At 42.7% G+C, this 22,060-nt stretch overlaps 1 protein-coding gene across 1 annotated transcript in view; it reads right to left on the reverse strand.

Annotated features, from left to right (window-relative positions):
- LOC311045052 (voltage-dependent R-type calcium channel subunit alpha-1E-like) overlaps window positions 1-22,060 on the reverse strand; it is a gene marked incomplete at its 3' end in the record, with an annotated part of 59,245 nt that overhangs the window by 25,615 nt on the left and 11,570 nt on the right. The window contains 7 exon segments of the mRNA XM_084056864.1: window positions 776-891; window positions 1,215-1,318; window positions 1,698-1,888; window positions 7,037-7,195; window positions 7,619-7,722; window positions 20,720-20,859; window positions 21,270-21,375. Of these exon segments, the coding sequence (XP_083912990.1) occupies window positions 776-891; window positions 1,215-1,318; window positions 1,698-1,888; window positions 7,037-7,195; window positions 7,619-7,722; window positions 20,720-20,859; window positions 21,270-21,375 (920 nt within the window).

Here is a 22,060-nt window from a genome sequence, read left to right on the forward strand (position 1 = left end):
CATAGTGTGCCCACGAAAATGTCACGAACATTTTCTTTATCACAGTATCGTGATAACAACAATATTGTTACATCTTTATACTTACACTTAAAGGCTGTGCGTGAATAATAGGTATCTATCTAAATACTCAAAATGTTGGCGGTAGCCCCAAAAAAATGTTGCACCAAGTTTTCCTTTAGTTTATGGGCCCCACAGGTTCAGATCCTCACCAACAAAGCCCTATGTTCTTCTACATCCCATTGTGTTGCAGGCTTGGTTACAGTGGCAGATACAGAACGTGACTAATGACTGGGTCTCGAGAACTTTGGGTGGGCCTGAGTTATTTAAGCTTGAATAGTGTAATGACCGGTGGATGATGTCAATATGACAATTTTGTCTTTGTTTTCCACAAGCGGCATGCAGAAGAAATAGATCAATTGCATATAGCGCGTACGCTTGCTCTTGTGGGATGCTGAAACGCACCTGAAACCTGTCTGAAGTAATCACATAAGCATTGTCGAAAACGGCTGTGATCAGCTGCGGCTGCCACCTCGCAGCCATGAACGCGACCGAACGACGCCCGGCGGAATCCAAGGCATGTGAGGACATTTTCATGAATCTCATTCATCCCTTCTGGAATCCCTTCCAGGCCCACTCATAGATCTACCCCTGCTAGGTGACATTGACCTACAGTGCAGCGCTTGAAGGATAAAGTTTAGCTGCGCTAGTCAGTTAGCCAATGAGTACCATGTTTTTGTGTACATACAGTACAGTAATGATCTATGCTGTCCAGTACCTGCTCTGTCTATCCAGGCCCGGTAGCCATTAAGTTCTCTTTCCACTTGCTGCTGGCGTCTCAACTTCATGAATGCGCGTCGGTTCTCCACCCTCTCCCTTTCCTTGGCAAATTCCCTGCAGAGAGGAGAGCAGGGTGAAACGACAGCCTCTCTGCTCAGAGTGGTACAAAATACACTGACGTATGATGTGTAGGTTATGACGTTCAAGCACTGATATTAACACATGCACAAAAACACACATGTTTCACACGCAAATACACGCCCGTGCACAGATAAACGTTTATGCGAGACACACACACACACACACACACACACACACACACACACACACACACACACACACACACACACACACACACCACACACACAATAAGTGCAGGTGCACGGTGCCGTCTGAAGCAGACGGCACCGTGTCTGCCATGCTGTAATTATGCTCACCCTGAGAGCACTCCCAACACCAGGTTCAAGACGAAGAATGAGCCAATAATTATGAGAGGAATGAAATATATCCAGTTCCACGTGGGACCCAAGGCATCATTGGTCTGAAAGTAGAATGACATGCATATAAAGCCTATTCAATTCAGACTTCAGCAAAAGCAGCTTGGGTACAACAACAACAACAATAATCTTGTTCTTCTTAATAATCTTAATACAACATGGATATTAATATTATTATTATATTATTAGTTAATGCAGTGATTCTTAACATGTGGGCCGGGGCACACAGGTTGCCAAATATGTGTCTCACATTAACTTGATTTATTGATTGAAATACTTTATTAACAGTTTGCAAAGACAAGCACATAGGGAGAAGTACAGTTCAATACAAGAGGATTTTAAACCCAAGAGAGCACTATGACTTGTTTCCATTCCATGGGATCCTTTGCACTAAATTCATGGAAACATTAATGACAAACTCACATTGTAAAGAACAGCCGTCCATCCCTCCATGGTGATGCACTGGAAGACGGTGAGTACAGCAAACAAGATGTTGTCAAACTGGGTGATTCCATCATTGGGGCCAATCCAGGTGTCATTACAGTCATACTTCTCCGGACACTTCCTCACCCCACATGCAAACTCCACCTCTGTCGAGTCTACAGTCTCATTTTCTACTTGAGAACAGAGAACGACATAGGTTAATAGAAATGTTACAATTATATTCAGATGTAAAATATGCATAAAGTCTTCATATTCTGTTAATAGATTCATAGAGTTACTTTCAATCCTGTACTTGCAGTTAAGAACAAAAATGCTAAGTAAGTTCCTGACCCTCTGGAAATAAATATGTATTTTAAAGAATGTTATGGTGAACTTTACACCTCAAATAGCTCTGCTGGACAAAGTGCAAACGGTTACTTGTTAGACTAAGTAAACTGACTAAAATGGATAAAGAAGCAGTAACAGATTTAGAATATTTTACATTAGAGGAGGTCAATGCAGCAATTAATCAGTTTCCAAACAACAGGTCCCCCCGAGGCCAAGGCTAAATTTGTGATTAATTTATGAACTAGTTAAGGGTAATAAAACAAAACAAAAACGCAGCTTCTGTTGTTGGAAACTAAAATATTTCAAATTCCTTTTTATTATAATTAGGCACATGCCAGGGTACTTCACATAGATTACGATCTCGACATACACAAATGACATCATCATTTTATTCATTTTGCGTCTATGCCCTGGTATGGTTGCCCTTCTGTCAGTAACATGGCAGATTAAATACTTGGCTACAGGTGAGCACATTTCTCGGAGCACTCCTTAAGAGATAACAGTCCACTAAAGACAGAAAAAAAAAAAGTGTGAGGAAGAATAAGAAGGGAGAATAAGACCATAATCCAAAAGTTTGGACTCATTTAGGCCAGGCTTTCACAATTTTGAGGGAGAAAGGGTATCATCTCTCTCTAGGTAGTGTTTCTCATATGGATGAGGTACTGCTCCCCAGGGGCCTTCATTGGATCTCTGGGGCATGTCAATTGTGTAATTAGGTAGCTGGAAGTCTGTTATGGCTGGCCAGTGGCCAGTCAGACAGTCTTATTCATTCCCAACTTTGGCCCTTCATAAAAACTATATTTTTGATAACTGTCAACAAATGCAATGGATTATTTTTCAGGACACCCAATTGTATTATTGCATTACATTATGCATTACGTTTTACTGTCCTATTTTTAAGAAACAAAACCACCCAAACTCATTATGCATATTTACTATAGCTATTCACTGCTATAGCTAGACATGAGGGCTGCCCCGAAACATTAGTCAGAAAGCGCCAGACCCCAGTCAACTTAAGTTCTTTGCTCTTGACCTGTGGTTAGAAGCATCGTTCCTTGCTAGATCTTCTCGACTGCACCAATGGAGTCACATAATTCTGTAGGTCATCAAATTTCAAAGTAACAGCTGTATATTTTTTCAGGCTGCGGGCAGCCAACATTACATGAATTGTTTTGTTTCTTATTCAGTAGCCACAATAATAATAATTATAATTGAGTCTCCTTTAGTTGTTGGGGTATTTGTCCCTGTGCATTTGCACATTCTGTGAAATACAGGGAGAAGGTAGGGGTTAAGTGTTTTGCTCAGGTACACTTCGACACATAGATTGGGCAGTTGATCCGGTGACCGTCCGATTCCCAGACAGCCTCTCTACCCATTCAACTATGGCCGCTGTACCAAGGTTGCTCATCCATACAATCCATTATCCACACCAGACTGACAATGTCCTGGCAGGGCTGGGCAAAAAAACAACAACAATATTTTCAATAAATGAGAAAAATAGGTTGTGCTTCAACAATGGGTTTTCTCAGTGGAGTGGTAGACCCAAAATATTGGATAGGGGGGTGCTGGCCCATAATATGGTTGAGAACGACTCCTATAGGCCCTATAGGAGGGGATGTCTATATTAATAATCACCTCGCCTCTTTTCAGCAACTGTAGCCGACATTTCAACTCCCAACTTTACATTTCTTATGTTTTCTACAATTGTGACACTTTTGGGTTTTCTTTAGGGCACACATCCCACTGTATAAGCAGAAACCTCCCTTTGCTGCTTTAGATAGTCTCTTGAATATTAAACCTCATGCTGAAGGCACCGTGTCTCATTTTTACAACATTCACAAAATCGAAATAGTCCATTGTCAAATTCATTTAAGGAAGACTGGCAGAAAGAACGGGGTGCTGGACTTACATACAGTATGAAGTTTGGAAAACCTATATTGACCAGCAGTTATGCATAATTGCACTTCTCTCCCAATTGCATAAAATATTCAAATACTTCACCCCTCTGTGGGAATCAAGGAACTCTGTCTCACAAATGTTTACAACGCCATAGTGACACCTTCCAAGGCTTTTCATAAGAAGTTTCTATTTGGGGTGGTGAAGCCAGGTAGTTAGGTGCAGTATAAGTATGATATTTGAGGAGGGGAAGCCAGGTGGAGTGGAGGATACGCATGCTATTCGGGGTGGTGAAGCCGGGTAGAGTGAAGTATAAGCATGCTATTTGAGGTGGTGAAGCCAGGTAGAACGGGGGATAAGCATGCTATTTGGGTTGGTGGAGGCAGGTTGAGTGAAGGATACGGGTAATCTCTTCATCCACACCGCTAGCCAGAAAATTGCTGCTACAATTCTATAAATCTGAGATAGACATGTGGCTGAAGGAATTAGAAAATGCATTACATGTAGACAATAATCAGATTCACTATGTCAAACAGGGAGGGACTCCCAACCTCTCCCCTGTCATTAGTTAGTCTGATTAACAAATAAAGGAGAATGATTATGACAAAACTTTTCATTGTTTTTTTCCATGTGCATTTGTTGTCTGTGTTGGTTCTGTTGTATTTGTATACTGCTTTTAAAAATGTATAAACAGAACACCTCTTTTATGATCATTATAGTGGGTGATGGCAGTAAATACTGTGGTGTGGCTTGTGTGATTACAGAGCAGTTGTTGACTAATTAGAGGTAGCTAAATTAGCCAGCAGGGAGCGTCAACTTTAATAATACCTGTTGGGAGGCTGATAGCCTGATCAAGGACTGCTTCAGTTCCAAGACAAGACATTCACAATCACAACCCTCTGCACATTGAGTAAACCTGTCATTCAGTAATCAGGCAATGAAAAATGAATAACAGAAAACAACACACATAGCACAACAATGAGCAAGAATGTTTGTAAACCACTCAAATCAGAGGCATGCACAGTAGAAACTCCTTTAGATGGTTTTATACTTTATCACATACAGTACATAGCCTGTATTTGCCCTGAGTGAGGGGAGTCATAATATGACATAATATGTGCTTCAACAATGGGTTTTCTCAGTGGAGTGGTAGACCCAAAATATTGGATAGGGGGGTGCTGGCCCATAATATGGTTGAGAACGACTCCTATAGGCCCTATAGGAGGGGATGTCTATATTAATAATCACCTCGCCTCTTTTCAGCAACTGTAGCCGACATTTCAACTCCCAACTTTACATTTCTTATGTTTTCTACAATTGTGACATAATATGAGATCTGGACAGCAGTAGCTGACCAGTCAGTGCAAGCTAATGTGGCACCAGCACAGCTGACTGTGAGCAAAGCCTTTCTATAGAGAAGCTCTAATGCAGCTGCCACTGGCACTATTGAACATGGAGAGTGTAGAATGACTTGGACTAGTATTGAGATTAAGCCCCAAAAGACAGACAGACAGACAGACAGACAGACAGACAGACAGACAGACAGACAGGGAAGGTAACAGTGAGATAGAAGTGCCCAGAGAGGGAAGAACAGCCAGAACTCTCATCAGAACACTGTTTCAATAATTCTGATTCAATTATTCTGACTAGAGGTTGGGGTCACTCCGCGGCCCTCACACCCACGTTGCACCGCCGATCCGGCTGATATATCCATATACATGGATGGAGATCTCTGTATTAGTCAGTCCTTGTCCCATTTATGGGCATAAATCGAGATCCCTGATGTCATTAGTATATGGCCATACTGTATATGGGCTTGTCCCCTTTTGTGGTCGTATATGGAGCTGAGGGATTTGTTTGTGCCTGATGCCATGATGACACATTGAGGTTAGACAACACACTACATATTTGGATGTAGCTGCTTTGGTAACTCCTTAGTATATGGTTACGGCTGAGTCATGGTGACATGAGTGTTATGGCGTGGTCCAACCGCCCGCCTGTCCTCCCTTAAGCCAAGGGCTTGTGTGTGTGACAATCCCTACGTGCATACGCACACACATGCAACATGTTGACATAATGAAGGGACAAAAACCACCTGCCTCAAAACAATATTGATGTCATTTGATAATGTGCCCATCCCAAGCAACCGTGCTGTTCCAGCTCAAGTGAAAATAAACACAACACCCTCTGCTTTGATTTGATTACTTCAACGTTGCATTGCTCTCTGTGTGTGTGTGTGTGTGTGTGTGTGTGTGTGTGTGTGTGTGTGTGTGTGTGTGTGTGTGTGTGTGTGTGTGTGTGTGTGTGTGTGTGTGTGTGTGTGTGTGTGTGTGTGTGTGTGTGTGCGTGCGTGCGTGCGTGCGGGGGGCAGCCATGGGACATAACGGCAGGTCACGGAATCGGACGTCTAACATGCGGTGTAACTAACACCGCACCATCTCCGCTAGCCTGGCGTAGACAGACTATATCACTGCGTGGATATGAGTCTGGTGCTTCTATGAGGACGTTATTTTTCCAAGGGGGCGGGATCAAAACAATGACTCTCGACGCAATTGGTTACACCTACAAACCAACTACCAATTACAGTCTCCCATATTCGAATACTGGGCCCTGATTGGTTACCCATGTCTTCTGGAGCAGGAAATGGATTCTCTATGGAGCGGTGCCAGACCCAAATCCCAGAGTGCAATTTTTTTTTGCACTCGCAGACTCGTCTGGTCCCAGGCTACATCTCCGCGCCCACAAAATTAAGTAGACTGGACTGCACTTTCTTGCTATAATGCTATAGCCTTAACCTGGATATACATGAAAATAACACAGACCCCCCCTCCCCCCCTGGCTTTGTTCCTAATGTACGGTGTGTGTGTGTGTGTGTGTGTGTGTGTGTGTGTGTGTGTGTGTGTGTGTGTGTGTGTGTGTGTGTGTGTGTGTGTGTGTGTGTGTGTGTGTGTGTGTGTGTGTGTGTGTGTGTGTGTGTGTGTGTGTCAGTAACCAACCTCAGGCAACAGCTAATTCCCCAGTGATCTGTACAGCTTTTAGATCCCTCTGAAATTCAAACATCTTCAATGAATGTTGGCAGAGTGTAAGGATGTTACCATGGATGCTATCTGACGGCAGGCAGGTGTGATGAAGCTTTCCGCTGTAGAACTCCAGACCAATGATGGCAAACATGAGGATGGCGAAGAACAAGAGCAGGCCAATCTGGAGCAGTGGGATCATGGCCTTCATAATGGACTTCAGCACTATCTGCAAGCCTGGAGCAGACACAGAGCAAAGGGCGTCAGAATTATGAACCGCAAACAAAGAACTGGCCTGGGCTGAATGACAGGTTACAGTACAATAGTTTTTTGCCTCAACTGATTGTACACTCAGCTGTCTGGAGAAATTAATTCTGTAAAATGTTTTACACTAAATTGTATAACAGGATGTGTATAATTACATACAGTATTTTTTTGTTGCTATTATAGACCTACTGTAATATATAATAGACCAGTGGTTCTCAAAGTGTGGTCCAGGGACCCTCACGGTTCCTTGGGGGGGTTCCAAATGAACCCTTACAGGTCTGTAACTTTGTATGTGTACACTCTCTGAGTTATGGGGGCCCTTGTAATTAAAAAGTCTGAGAACCACTGCAATAGGCCGATGTTACATGAGATAAAGAATAGCAGCAGACTCACTGGGGATTCCAGAGACCAGTTTAAGAGGTCTGAGGACTCGCACTGCCCTCAGGGTCCGCAGGTCGACCGGGATGTTCATGTGAGCACCAGCAGTGGCCAGAATCCTGAAGGACAGCAGACAACAGACACACAACCACGTGCACACACACACACACGCACACGCACACGCACACGCACACGCACACGCACACGCACACGCACACGCACACGCACACACACACACACACACACACACACACACATTTCCATCCCAACATTTCTACTGCAACATCTCTTCTTACAGCGTGGCTCCTATGGGTTGACACAGACATCATAGACTGTCCAGTGGCAACCAAGATCCCCCAGGGATTTTTGAAGCAAAAGTGGCCAGCTGTGGTATAGCAAGTTTGGGCCCAAACCATGAACAAACAAAACGGGCTCGACCAATGGGTTCAACTTACTGGCTTGCGCATGGAGGTAGTTCATGATGTAAATGCATAAAGGACACTAGTGCACATGATTCTGGGCTAATGATGTCATCAAACCCATTGGCCTAAACCCGTAAGGAGGGGAGTATGTGAGCAACCTTCATTGAAATGAATGGGCATGGATTTTCTATGCCTCCTCCAGATAATATAATATAGCTCAATGCTGAACCTCATAGAAGCCACGCTGTTATTAGATCCTGTCTTGTTAATTTATGTCTCATACTCCCATTACAATTTCTCTGAATTGCTTGGATGAATTTCTTGTCCATGTCTGTGGCGAATCACTGATTAAAGAAAAAAAATATGAAAACCTTTTTTTTCATGTTTGCTATTCTGTTCATGTAATGTGCCATGAAAGCACTAACTGCACTAATAAGACCCAATTATTGAAATCCCAAAAACGGAATAGACTTGGACCATGCTGCATTGATGACTGTATACAGCCAGTCAGTGGCGTTTCTGGCACCCTAGGCAAGATCACTGAATTATGCAGTGTTTCTAGGCATAGCATACAGTAGGTGGTAGGCAAAAAAACTACAAAGAAAACAAAAAAACAACAACAACAACAGTATCTAGCACAGCAGGTTTGGAAGGTGGGTGAGTGCACTACCGGTCTGTACCAATGAAAAGTTCAAAGCAATCAAAGGGCAATTTAGGAAGAGCAAAGATGAGGAAGAAAGGAGACAAAAGTACTGTACAGTAGGTATGTTTTATCTGTCTGTCTCTGTTTGTACTAATTTAGAAAGCGGCAAGATGGTAGAAAGATAATACTAACTAGAAAAAGTGCTCCTCGGAGCACAGGTCTCCGCCAGGTCAGGTACGTTATTCTGGCCTCCTGGTGGCGCTATAATAGGCCAATGTGAAAAGGGTGGCATTTATTCTTAGGTCTTTCACGGCAATCAGACACTGCATTCATGATTTGAGGCATTTTGTTCCAAAAATGTGTTTTGCTAAATTAGACCTGCTGGTGGTGCTATAACAGGCCAATGTGAAAAGGGTGGCATTTCTTCCTCGGCCTAGTGGGAATGTGCGTGGGAAATATCACGGAAATCGCAAGCTGCGTGCATAGTTTGAAGCTTTTTGTTCAAAACGGACCAATCCTGCAAACTTTGGAAGCCAACCATAGGCAATGAGGATGGAATATGGGAAATCGGACAGATCCGTGTTGATCACATGACTATAGAGATACTGTGTACCGATTTGCATGACGTTTGGATAAAATCTGTAGGAGTAATGTAAAAAAATGTGTTTTGCACAAATCGGCCTCCTGGTGGCGCTATAACAGGCCCATGTGAAAAAAATTGGGGCAGAGGTTCTGAATTGGCATCCAGGGAGTGTGTGTGCACAGTTTCGGAGCGAACGGGCCAACGGTGCCGGAGATTAGCTGGTAACACACAGACAGGACGGACACACACACACACACACACACACACACACACACACACACACACACACACACACACACACACGCGGACGGACGGACGGACGGAGGGTAAAACATACTCTCTCGCCATGCCTTTGGCCTGGCGGAGACAATTATAAACTTGATTGATTGCTTGCTTGGTATAAGTAACTTCCATTCACACAATTGAAAAGTGACAGAGAACGCAATTCTACTCCACATGTCAGTCAGTCAGTTAGGGCTGTGCAAGAGGTTACGAAATGTACTTGCTCATCTGTGCACTGATGGGCGTTGTTGGTCTTAAAATGAGGTATGGTCTGGCACAATGCTATCTTAACCTCTGTGGTGGTGAGGCCAAAACTGTCTGCCCGGTTCTCCTCAGGGGCTGGAGCAATTGACTCGAATTGACTGTCTAATTAGTGCCCTATTAGTGTCTTTTGACGCATATGGTTATGATTTTAATTGTTATAGTTTTTTTTTGTACGGATGGTATAGTGTTATGAAAATGCTCTTAAGAGTTTCAGGAAAAGCATCCAAGGGAAGCGATTGAGAAAAACTGCAACATCTTCTTTACAATGATGTAAAAACACAGCAGAGACAAGAAAAGAATCATAGCAGACAACGGCAACGCAGTAAAACTGACAATCACACAGGTTTGGAGATCATTATTTGTTTGTGTGTACACTAAACAAAATAGCTGAAAGATCATGTCTCCTCTAGCGTCCGTCCATATTGCTGGTCCGGAACGTGAGTGAGTGAGCAAGGCAGCAAGAGAGTGAGCAAACTTATGTAATTAGCGTAACAGATTCTAAGTTTTACGGAGATAAAGAACAATATCCACATGCACCTAGCAGCCTTCTGTACTCACATCTGCCCACTCACTTACTGATCTCTCTCCACCTACACACAGACATCGAAAAACAACATTCAACCAAGAAGGGTGGAATCAAAACACAGTAAAATCCTGCGTTTCAATTTAACCACTTAAACCCTATATCTATACTCGGTCCCCTCCTTTTTTCCCTGCACAAATTTCTTCACCGAAAGTAGCCGATCTACACTACACGTTGTGAGCTTGTAGATCTGCTATTTTTGCTGAATGTTTGCCTATTTTTGCCGAATTTATTACTATAGCATGTCCAGAATATGGACACTAGGATTTAAGTGGTTAACACTCAGGATTTTACTGCACAGCTTTTCAGTCTGCTCAAAAAAGGAAAGAAGTCACATGGTCATTTTAGTGACAGTAAAACTACAAGGTGATAAGCACACCTTCAGAAGGTGTTAAACCTTTGTTACAGTTTTTCTCAATCGCTTGGATGCATTTCTTGAAGCCCCATACCATTGAGGGAATTGGGCCAATACACTTCCCATTGTGTTCACACAGAATGCAAAACACTAAACAGAGTTGTCATAGTGTAGATGCAATTCTCATTCCACTTTGATGTTCCAGTCAAAACAGATTGCATTTTTCTCAATTGGCTATGTACTGTACATTTCCCATTCGCATAGACACATTTGTTCATTGGCTAAATCATTGCATACAAAATATGTGTTCGGCTAGCTTGACAGGTGATTGGAGTGAGTAACTTCCCTTCACACAGATGAAGAGTAACAACAAATGCTGTTAATTCAATCCCATAGGTACAAATTGTGAACACAAAACCATTCCAGTGCACTTTTCTATGTAAAAATGGAGTAAGAAGCAGGTGTCAATCGTTCCGTGCAAGAGGTGTCCTAGAGCATGGTGGAGGGGCAATAGGGAGAGGTGCACACTGAGGACGGTTATACCGTAGATAGAGAGTCCAGTAGAACTTGACTGCACTGTTTATCCCCTGAGGGGTGATTTCTGATTTGTTGTGCTGCAGTGGAACCAAAAAGGAAAACAACCATACTATAGAATAGATGAAAAATATATTTAATGTGTGTCCAGGATTTTTCTTTTCTTTTCTTTTCTTTTTACATTGACAACAACACAATGTACACAATCTGTACAGTTTTGATGCAAATACTTTGAATTTTGAGTGTCTGGGTTTATGCAATGATCAGAAGATGCTATACATTCGGTGACATTGTTGTAGCAATTGTTAGTGTCTTTTGATGCATTGTGATTATCACTTTTCGATTCTTTTGTGGTAGTGGTGGTAGTAGTGCTATGACAAATTATTTGACTGTGTTGGGGATTGCATCCAACCGATTGAGAAAAACTAATTGGGGATTGTTTTGGCCCTTTTTATGAGGACAAACTGAGGAAGTGATAACAAAGGGTTATGTTTGTTTATTATTTGAGAAATATAATCAATTTAGTAGTGCCTAGATCTTCATCATCAATGCAGCCCTTAACCTTTATATATCTGCCAACATGTTTTAATTGATAACTGGCTCAGTTATTATGAGCTAAATTAATATTTCCATTGATTTATGTGAAAATTACCACATAAATCAACCAAACTCCAACCCCACCCACCAACTTTTGATAGAGCTTGGAAGTGTGTGTAGGGGGGTGTACATGTGTTTGAGTGTGAGTGGGGGAGAGTAAATACATGGCAGGTACTCAAAGTGTGGGCACACACACAAAAAATATTGAAAGCAGAATGAGAGATAGGCAAGTTTGACAGAAAGAGTGACTGAGTGAGCGAGCAAGCGAGTGACCGAACAAACACACATACGAGTGAGTGAGTGAGCGAGCGAGCGAGTGACCGAGCAAACACACATACGAGTGAGTGAGTGAGTGAGTGAGTGAGTGAGTGAGTGAGTGAGGGAGGGAGCGAGCGAGTGAGTCAGAAACTGAGTGAGTGAGAAACTGAGTGAGCGAACGAGCAAGTGAGGGATCCAGTCCTTGAAGGTAATTCAAGGATTGGATGTATACTGTGTGTGTGTGTGTGTGTGTGTGTGTGTGTGTGTGTGTGTGTGTGTGTGTGTGTGTGTGTGTGTGTGTGTGTGTGTGTGTGTGTGTGTGCGCACGCGCGCGCGTGCGCGTGCGTGTGCGTGTGCGTGTTTGCGTGTTTGCGTTTGCGTTTGAGTGTTGGACATCGAGAAACACAGAGTTAAGAGACACACACAGATGTGACAGAGATGCTGTATTGCTTTCAATACAGTTTTTTGTACAAGAAGTAAGACAGAGGGAGAGGAGTGGGAGTCTGCAGCAATGGCCATCAAACACTTTCAGCATATACAAGCAAACCAGCAACTCCTTAGAATTTGTTTGCACTTTGAGCTGCAAAACTTTGAAGAGCTCCCAGAGAATTACAGCACAGATACAATATGTCTACCTTCAGGTTGTCTAGCAACTACTTGCACACACACACACACACACACACACACACACACACACACACACACACACACACACACACACACACACACACACACACACACACACACACACACACACACACACACACACACACACACTTTACCACAGAGATATTTTACTGTCATAGCCAAACGGTACAGTAACCAATGACAGAAGAATACGGCATTAGCTGTTATGACAATTACTTCAATAATCATGTCATATACAGTACATGCATCTACAAATGCACAGGAATTTGTCTTCGTGACAATGGTATAAATAATAGACAATACCGTACTGACAGCTTTCAAAGTTCCACAGAAAACAACACAGTCCAATTGAAAGGAGTGCAAGACATCAGGAGTCTCAATTGTAGTCTACTGTCTATGTACCTACATTCGAAATGTAATATTCATTATTCAATGACTACATGCATTCAAGCAGCACACAGAGGCGGATCTCTTCCTGTCTTTAAGGGTCTCACTGTTGTACACTACATTATTGCAACAAAATGAATTCATACATGCCCAGAATGCAATCTCTCCCACACACCTACACCTACACCAAGAACACAATGGAAAAAACACACCCAGAAATCACAGTATTGCATCATGTTCTGAGCACAGTAATGAACAGCTCAAACAATATTAAAATGTGGAATTAACATGTTTGTGACTACCGTACACACATACAACATGCTTTGGCAGCTTGCAAAACAAAATGTGATATTAATACTACATTGGTTGGGCATATGCAAAAGAGGCATTTATTTGAGATTAGTCATAGGCAGGGGTCATCACCATGCCGGCTTGTGGTGGATTTTTTTGAATATTTGCTGTCAATAATATTACCAGAAGCACATAGACCCAGCCCTGAATGTATACTAATGGACTCATAGGGCATTATAAAGGGCCAGACTGGCTAAACCCACTAATTTGGGATTTAGGACTGCGCAAGGGGCGTTCCTGTGCAAAAGTTGCTATTTTGGGACACCTGCCTTACCCGCAAAACACCTGCACTACCCGTTACATTATGCATAGGTGTAGTTTGGGCTTTACAATAATAAAACCAATCACGTGCCAGATGCCATTGCCTTTAAGAGAAGACTGCGCAAGCCATTATCCCCAATGCAATCTTATGCTCTCCTCTCTCCCTCTCTGCAGTGTTGCCTGGTCTGCTTATTATAAGCCACATTGGGCTTGTTTTTCTGTAAAGTTGCTTGTAAATAACTAGAGGTCCGGGCGCCCTACGGGCCAACAATGCCCATGGCCACACCTCTAGGAGCAAATAGTGGAGTCGGCATAATGAATAGCGGGAATAGCGGCCGCACAATACCATTTAGCGACAGTGCCAGCTCCCTTATCCCTAATGCACGGGTAGTGTGCAGTAAATTACGGGTAGTGGGCAGCGGGTATAGCCTTGGCAAAAATAGGGCCCCTAATGTGCTACACATTTTAAAATTACACTATTTCTGAATTAATTAAATCAGTGTCCTACCTATTCTGACGTGACAACCAACTTGGAACCGATAAACCACTGTTTATCCAGTTCAATTATGAATCATGGCAAGATTAGAAATGAGACCACCACTGCCCTCCTATAAAACTCTTGACACTATCCCCACCGTGGGGAAGAGTTCTAGTAATATGAGCTATTAATTGAATTTCTATAATTATTTGGGGGATCTGCGTCATCGGTAGAACAAGTCTTTTATGTCCCTATTTTGGGGCAGGCAGATTGGTGAGTAGCAGACAGATTAATTGAACATTTCCGGAAGTGAAAGTAGATTTTTTGTATCTTTTCCCCTTTTCTTCAAATTTAGTCGCTATGCCAATTTCCAATTTTCCCCACACTTGCGTGTAACACTGCTAAGTGCGAACACCTAAAATTGGTCATGTCAACTTCAGCTTTATTGTCACATCACAAGTTTATAGGTGTTAAAAAACGTGGGTGAAATTCTTTGTCTTACAATATCCCATCATTTGCAGTTTCAAGAAAGGAGAAAATAATAGAGAAAGAAACCAGGTCAGATATGGCAGTCAGATATTCCTAATATCAGCAGTGTACAGTACATACGTACATGAGGTGCATGGTTGACAATTGAATAAGGCATTTAAAACAGCAGCAGATAGTAACAGATAGTAACAGATATATAACTAAGGTGCATGGTTTAAAAAAAACAATAGCAATACAATTGCAGTTAAATAGCAGCAGTCCATTGTGCGTATAGCCTCTCGTGCAGACCTGAGACATCAGTTAGCAGCAGATATCAATCATGTCAGTGTATAGTACATACTGTAGGTGGCAGTGCCAGTGCAGCAGCAGTGGAGCACACCTGCAGTCATTTAGATACACAACAAATGATCCAGTGTAGTGGCCTGTGCCGTCAGGACAACCTGGCAACAGGCGGGGCTCAGCGCTTGTTCAGTCTGATGGCAGTCAGTAAACTAATTCAAAAGGCTGGTGGAATTGCTTTTTATACATCAGTATCGCTTGCCTGTCCGTGGTTGCAGCAGCGGCGTGAACAGATGAGGTGGTGAGTATTGCCTGAATTTCTTCAGGTGACAGAGTCTTTTTCACCACGTGCATGGTGTGTGTGGCCCATTTGAAGTCTTGAGCGAGATGTATGCCAAGGAACTTGAAATCACTGACCCACTGTACTCCACTGATATGGAGTATGCTCTCTCTCTCTCTCCTCGGCCTCCTGTAGTACACAATCAGATCCTTGGTCTTGTTGACGATGAGAGCGAGGTTGTTCTCCTCACACCAAAGTGACAGCGATCTGTAGGTGACCTCTTCCCTGTAGGTGGTCTCGTCATCATCAACAATCTGGCCCATCACACTCAGCATACTTGATGATGACGTTGGAACTGTGTGTGGGGTTGAGTAGGGTTAATCCTATTAGTTCGATTATGGGCTATCTTGTGTACGAAATTGTCATTTTGGCCTGCGAAGGTCATGATGAGGCCACTGACTAAAATAGTTAGAGTGCATCCTCTGGGGGAGAGATGGAGAATGAAATTTCCTCAGCAGGACTTATGGCAATCCCACCATCAGAATTTGAGATATAAAGCTAGCGCTAGAGGAAAGCCCATGTGGTCAACAAAATCCGTAGGGTTCATTTTATGAGGAGCATGAAGGTGCACAAGCAAATTCCATGGAATTCCAACCAGTAACTAGACGGATCAACTGACTGGCGCTGTCATCCTTAGAGCTCTGCTGCTAGCAGAGCCAAATGTCACAGTACATTTGTTGTGTATGAGGACTAGAAAACTGTGTGCAATTAGAAATAACAGGCCATTACAGATACATTTGTTGCACACCTGTCCAGGCATGTAGTCCAAGTGAAAGAATGTATGCAGAGTAAGAACACCCACTCACTGTCGTCCACAACATTTTGTTCAGAGGTAAACGATATCGCTGAAGAGGGTCTCTGACCAAAATGCTGGACAACAGTGCGCAGGTGTTATCAGTCCTCATAAATAGCAGGTAATACATGCTGAATAAATGCATATACAGTAAAACCACCTACCTGCAAACACCAAACACAAATGCAGGCACATATACACGCACGCACACACGCACGCACGCACGCACGCACGCACGCACGCACGCACGCACGCACGCACGCACGCACGCACGCACGCACGCACGCACACACACACACACACACACACACACACACACACACACACACACACACACACACACACACACAATGCACTGCTGTTTGCTGCATACTCACTGTTTGTTTTGTGTGTGTGTGTGTGTGTGTGTGTGTGTGTGTGTGTGTGTGTGTGTGTGTGTGTGTGTGTGTGTGTGTGTGTGTGTGTGTGTGTGTGTGTGTGTGTTTTACCAGATGGCTAATGAATCATTCAAAACTCCCACCCATCTCTATTATTCATCCTGTCTAAAGAGCAGCATTTTTAGTGTCACTCTCTAATAGGGACAATGACAATAGAACAGTACGGGAGTGTTAAACAACACATACAGTAAACACACAAACGTGTGTGTTCACAGTCACACTTGCAGGTGAGTTTTGAGGTGAGTATGGTTGGTTCATGGTGCTATGAACCTTTGCTTGTCCCAGAACTGCAGTATGCAACTGCAGTTCTCTTTACCGTCTCTGCCTGCACTTGTATTTTGGGAGACAAAGTCTACGCTAATCCAAGACGTCAAAACTATGAGGTTGCCGGAGGATATAGTGACCATTTTAGGAATCCCAGTGAATCAGATTGGTTTTGGGGTATTTCATTCTAACTTTGTGTGTTTTTCGCTACACACTTCTCACTCAGATTAACATTTTTAATTGAGCTTGGTGTCCCAACAGATTACCTTCCAGCGAATCATTAATTTCAAAATGGAATGAATGCCGCCAGCATTGGCCCAGTGGCCTTGTTTTGATTCCCAGCCGGCCCCTGTGACACACGTGCACATTTTCTTTTAAGTCTGACTTACTTCTGCTGTGCCAGGAGATCGAGAGAGAGAGAGAGAGAGAGAGAGAGAGAGAGAGAGAGAGAGAGAGAGAGAGAGAGAGAGAGAGAGAGAGAGAGAGAGAGAGAGAGAGAGAGAGAGAAAGAAAGATAGACAGACCAGGCAGACCACCAGAAAATGTGTCAGATACTGTAAGTGGTAAGAAACAAGGTCATCAGTTATAGGTTCCAGATGGCAAGGTGGAAAAATGATGGACCAAAGCTTCTGTGACCATCATAAAGGACACAACTTTTTCCTCTGTCTATGGCTGTAGTTGTATGAGCAAGTTAATCTTAAGTGGCACAATGATATATTTCAAGACAGCAAGATGTTATACTCAGACAAACCTTTTTTCAGGGTCTACATCTGGTGTTAAGTACACTATGGATATTAATGTGCAGACCTGTGCTCCAACCAAGCATTAAAGGATGGTAAGCCCTGACAAGCCCATTATGACTCATGGTATACTTGATTACTGCAGACCTATTTCTGAATCCTACCGCCGTTCCAAAATCAGATGTAGCATTTTTTTAAATTCAAACTTTAAGCAATTAACTCACCATATAATTCTCTGCTTCTCTGTCTTATAATTCTGCTATTACGAAGTCCACCATATTTTAATTTTGTTCATAAATCAATCCTTTCTCTGGGGATTATTTTTGGCTAGACTTGCCAAAACAGTCTGTGCTTTTAATGGCATTAATACAACTATATCGTAACTTTGACCAAAAAATAAAATGCAAATTGGAGTGGATTACTTATCATACAATAGAGAAAGGTCACAGAGTCTAATAATAGTGTGACCTCTGTGTCAAATCCTTATAGTAAGTTACTATGTGTTCATTTGTAAACAAAGGCAAAGCCACAAATCACAATATGGTGTATAGGGCATGTTGAACTAATAGATCAGCTATTCCTGATTGCATGACACTGGCATACAACTAAGTATAAATCACACTTACTATAATGCTGTGACTATTGCATGTCTCTCATTTGGCCAAATGGATGCACACACATGCACTCTCTCTCTCTCTCTATTTCACATGCACGCACGCACGCACACACGCCACCAAATGGTGTTTGAGTTAAACCTCCAATAGGAAGCTGAAGGCAGCACTCACTGACTCATGAACTTGCCAGGCAATGCCAGTCGAGATATGAACTCCCTGAACTCTGTTAACCCAGTGACTGACGGCAGCAGTGGAGCTTCTTTTACATCACTACGTCGACTGTCTCTGGACTTCAGCACACACCGTATATTTGCATTCTAGCAATCGCAGTGTAACTTAAATATTTGAATTAACAATGTTTAACATTTGCCAGTGACGATAAACTGCTTCAAGGGATCCCTTGACATTTTCAAATGTAGCTTGTTATTTCTCTATGTGGTACATAAAGGTTTCACAGTGGCACTCTGGATTACACAAAAACCTTGTTAACATTGTTACCTTACAAGCTAGCCAATCAACTTGTGACTAGCATCTGCCACTGATTTTAATGAAGAATTTACATAAACTTTTAATCCCCCCAAAATTTGACAGGTGCCATGTTAAGCCAAATGTGGCAGACTAAAATAAAACCTGTGGCTAATGCATGTAGCATTGATAATAGAACAGCTCTTACTGAGGTCCCATTGTTGATTACATCTATTTTTCTGTCAGTCAGTTGTGCCCTCATTAATATTAGTAAACATTGTGACCCAGTGGGTTACAACGAAACCTGTCACAAAACGCTGCAACAGCTGTTCACCTTGGGCCTGTGCTAAATGCTCTGTCAACACGATGCTTAAGTCCCTTTTATGTAAGAGCATTCTGTCAGAGGAAGAGACAGAGAGAGAGAAAGAGAAGGAGAGAGAGTCCTCCAGCAAAAAAAACAAGGAGAAAAGGGGTGAGAGAGTGAGTGAGAGAGAGAGAGAGAGAGAGAGAGAGAGAAAGAGAGAGAGAGAGAGAGAGAGAGAGAGAGACAGAGACAGAGAGAGAGAGAGGGAGAGAGAGGGGGGGCGGGGGGGGGGATGTGGGAGTCAGGTTGAGATGAGATGTCAACATGCCAACAGCAATCTTCCCTGAATAGTGTACGCTTAGCCATACTGTATGCAGTACACTCAAGTTAATAATGATTAGCTTCTGCGTGACAAATACATTCATTGTAAGCATATACATATCAACCTGGCCCTAAGAGGAACAAAAGAACAGCCTCATTATGTTTACAGTCATCTGCCTCCATCTCCTTTCTCCCTCCCCCATTTTCTCTCGTTGTCTTTCTGTCTCTTTCTCTACTCATTCTCCCCAGCTACTCATCCTGTCTCTCTCCTTTTGCATAAAATCCTCAGGGCTGCATTCACATTTAATTCACAGAGGTCCCGGGGGCGAACTGAAGCAGGTTTTAGACACAACTGCCAATCCACTTATCCACCCACCTATCTGCTGGCTGCAAAGACCGACTATGCCATGGAAATACACATTTTCTCCATCGGCTGTGTGGTTTCAATGGCTGAATGTGCTGCACAGCTCTGCTCTATACTGAAATCAGCCAGATGATGCAAAAGCTCTGGACTAACACTGAGTTATATTTGGTTGCACATCTTGTCATGTGCCCTATTTAGCAGATCTACAAACTCACAACGTGATCGGATTGCAAGTAAGTATAAATCTAGCTTTACTATTTGCAGATATTGCTGACAAATTGATGAAAACATTATCAATGAGGTTTTGAAGCATGGAAATGCAAGCAGAGTATATGGTGCAGAAGGTAATGAGATAGTGGCGATTCACACATGAATTGGATATTCTCCGTTTCAGTCTGTTCCAGGCGATGTATCAGCAACACTTGTGGATAGGCTTATTTGTTTGCAAAATCGATACATTTCCATGAGGCGGAAACAGATAGTACGTCACATACAGCTGAGACATGTGTATCATGTCCTTACCCCTCTCTGCCTTCAATTTCCTATCTCTCTACTATCCCATCATAATAAAGAAGAAAACAAAACAAAACAAAAACATTTTAAACACATAAATCGATAGCAGCTACGGTTGTGTAACAGGGCTTCATCTTATGCCACTACTCTCATGTGACTATCATTGTTTTCATTTGGAGTGTAAAAACAATTACAGTTTTAATACAATCAACCACTAATGAGAATGACCTGAAACCTTCAATCTTTAGGCTGTCTAAGGTACAAGACGGATAAAGGTTTGCTCTGTTGGGACCGGTACTCGGAATTAAAACAAATAAAATTCCCTTTAATACGGTTGATGCATAAGGTGGGCGCCGGGTACAAAAAAGAGAACATGTAATTGATAGAAGCAGAACCACACACTGTCTGTAATGCACCAATATTGTAGGTCTCATCCAATTTTTTGACAAAAATAGGCCAGACAGGAGGCGGGCTTCACAGTGAAGGGTCCCTTTGTACACTCTCAGATTTAAATGAACTCTTCGATTTTACAATGTGTATCACTCACCCGCTGAGCACTACTATGAAGTCCATCACATTCCAGCCGTTCCTCAGGTACGAGCCTTTATGGAACACAAACCCCAGGGCCAACAGTTTTATCCCTGCTTCAAAGCAGAAGATTCCAATGAAATATGGCTCTGTCTTCTCCTGCAGGATGACATGCACAAGAACACATTCATTGTTTTGAAGGAAACGAAAGTTCATAGAGTTTTATCTGCTGAACTGGTCATTCAACATACATGCATTTATGGCCAATACACAGCAAAGCCCTCAGTGTTGTAAAAATGGACACTTTCAAGTAAATCTTTACGCTCTCGTATTAATTTAGGACTGAGGGTTTTGCTGTGTACACAGCATACTGTATGTGTAAAGCTTTATACTTCATCATATGACAGTGTCGCATGCTGAAAATAGTGTATCTACAAGCTTACAACACGTTGAATTGCAATGCGTTGCGAGCTTGTAGATCGACCTTTTGGGAATGTGACACTGTCGTACGACAAAGTAGCCTATAAATCCGCTGCAAGGGATGTAGATGAGACAGACTGGGTGCTCACCAATCTCTTGGCCATGGGTGTTTTATCCTCGCCGGGGAGGTGCTGCTCCAGGGCCAGGACAACGCAGTTTGCTGTGATGGTGGCCAGGATCATATATTCAAATGGTGTATGGGCCACAAAGTTAAGGAAAGCACTTTTGTCAAAGGGCAAAACACACACTTCCCGTGGAAAAACATGAGGACATAATCAGTGGCGTGCACAGACATTTTGAGGGGCAGGTGCTCAAGTAAATTACACTTTTTTTTGTTGACTTGGTCTGCTCTTTTTTCCCTCTACACCTATACCTCTTTGCCAAAAATAGCCGATCTACAAGCCCACAACGCCTCGCAGCACGAGGCGTTGTGGCCTTGTAGATCTGCTATTTTTGGCTAAAGTTCTCCTCAGAAAAGGGATGCTAGGATTCGAGTGGTTATGGTAAAAAGAAAAATCATATCACATAAAGATTTGGCGGACCCCCTGTAGTAACTCTGAGGACCCCTTGGGGTCCCGGATCCCCTGTTGAATGTGTTGATTATGATGATTACTAACATGGTGGAATGAGTAGAGATGGAAATAACGTAATGCTTATGCTTGTGTTTTTTGTAGTTTTCATTTGTGTCTAAAGAATCACATGACACACATCACACACTTCTCATACTGTAAAGCAGGGGTCTTCAACAGGTCCTCAGAGTTACTACAGGGGGGGCACCAAATCTCTGTGTGATAATGCAGGATTTAAAAAAATGTTTTTTTACATTAACCACTTTTACATTAACCACCTTGCACCCCTATTCTGAGGGGAACATTAGCCA

Source organism: Gymnoscopelus microlampas, assembly GCF_963454915.1.
Source record: "Gymnoscopelus microlampas genome assembly, chromosome: 5".
NCBI lineage: Eukaryota > Metazoa > Chordata > Actinopteri > Myctophiformes > Myctophidae > Gymnoscopelus > Gymnoscopelus microlampas.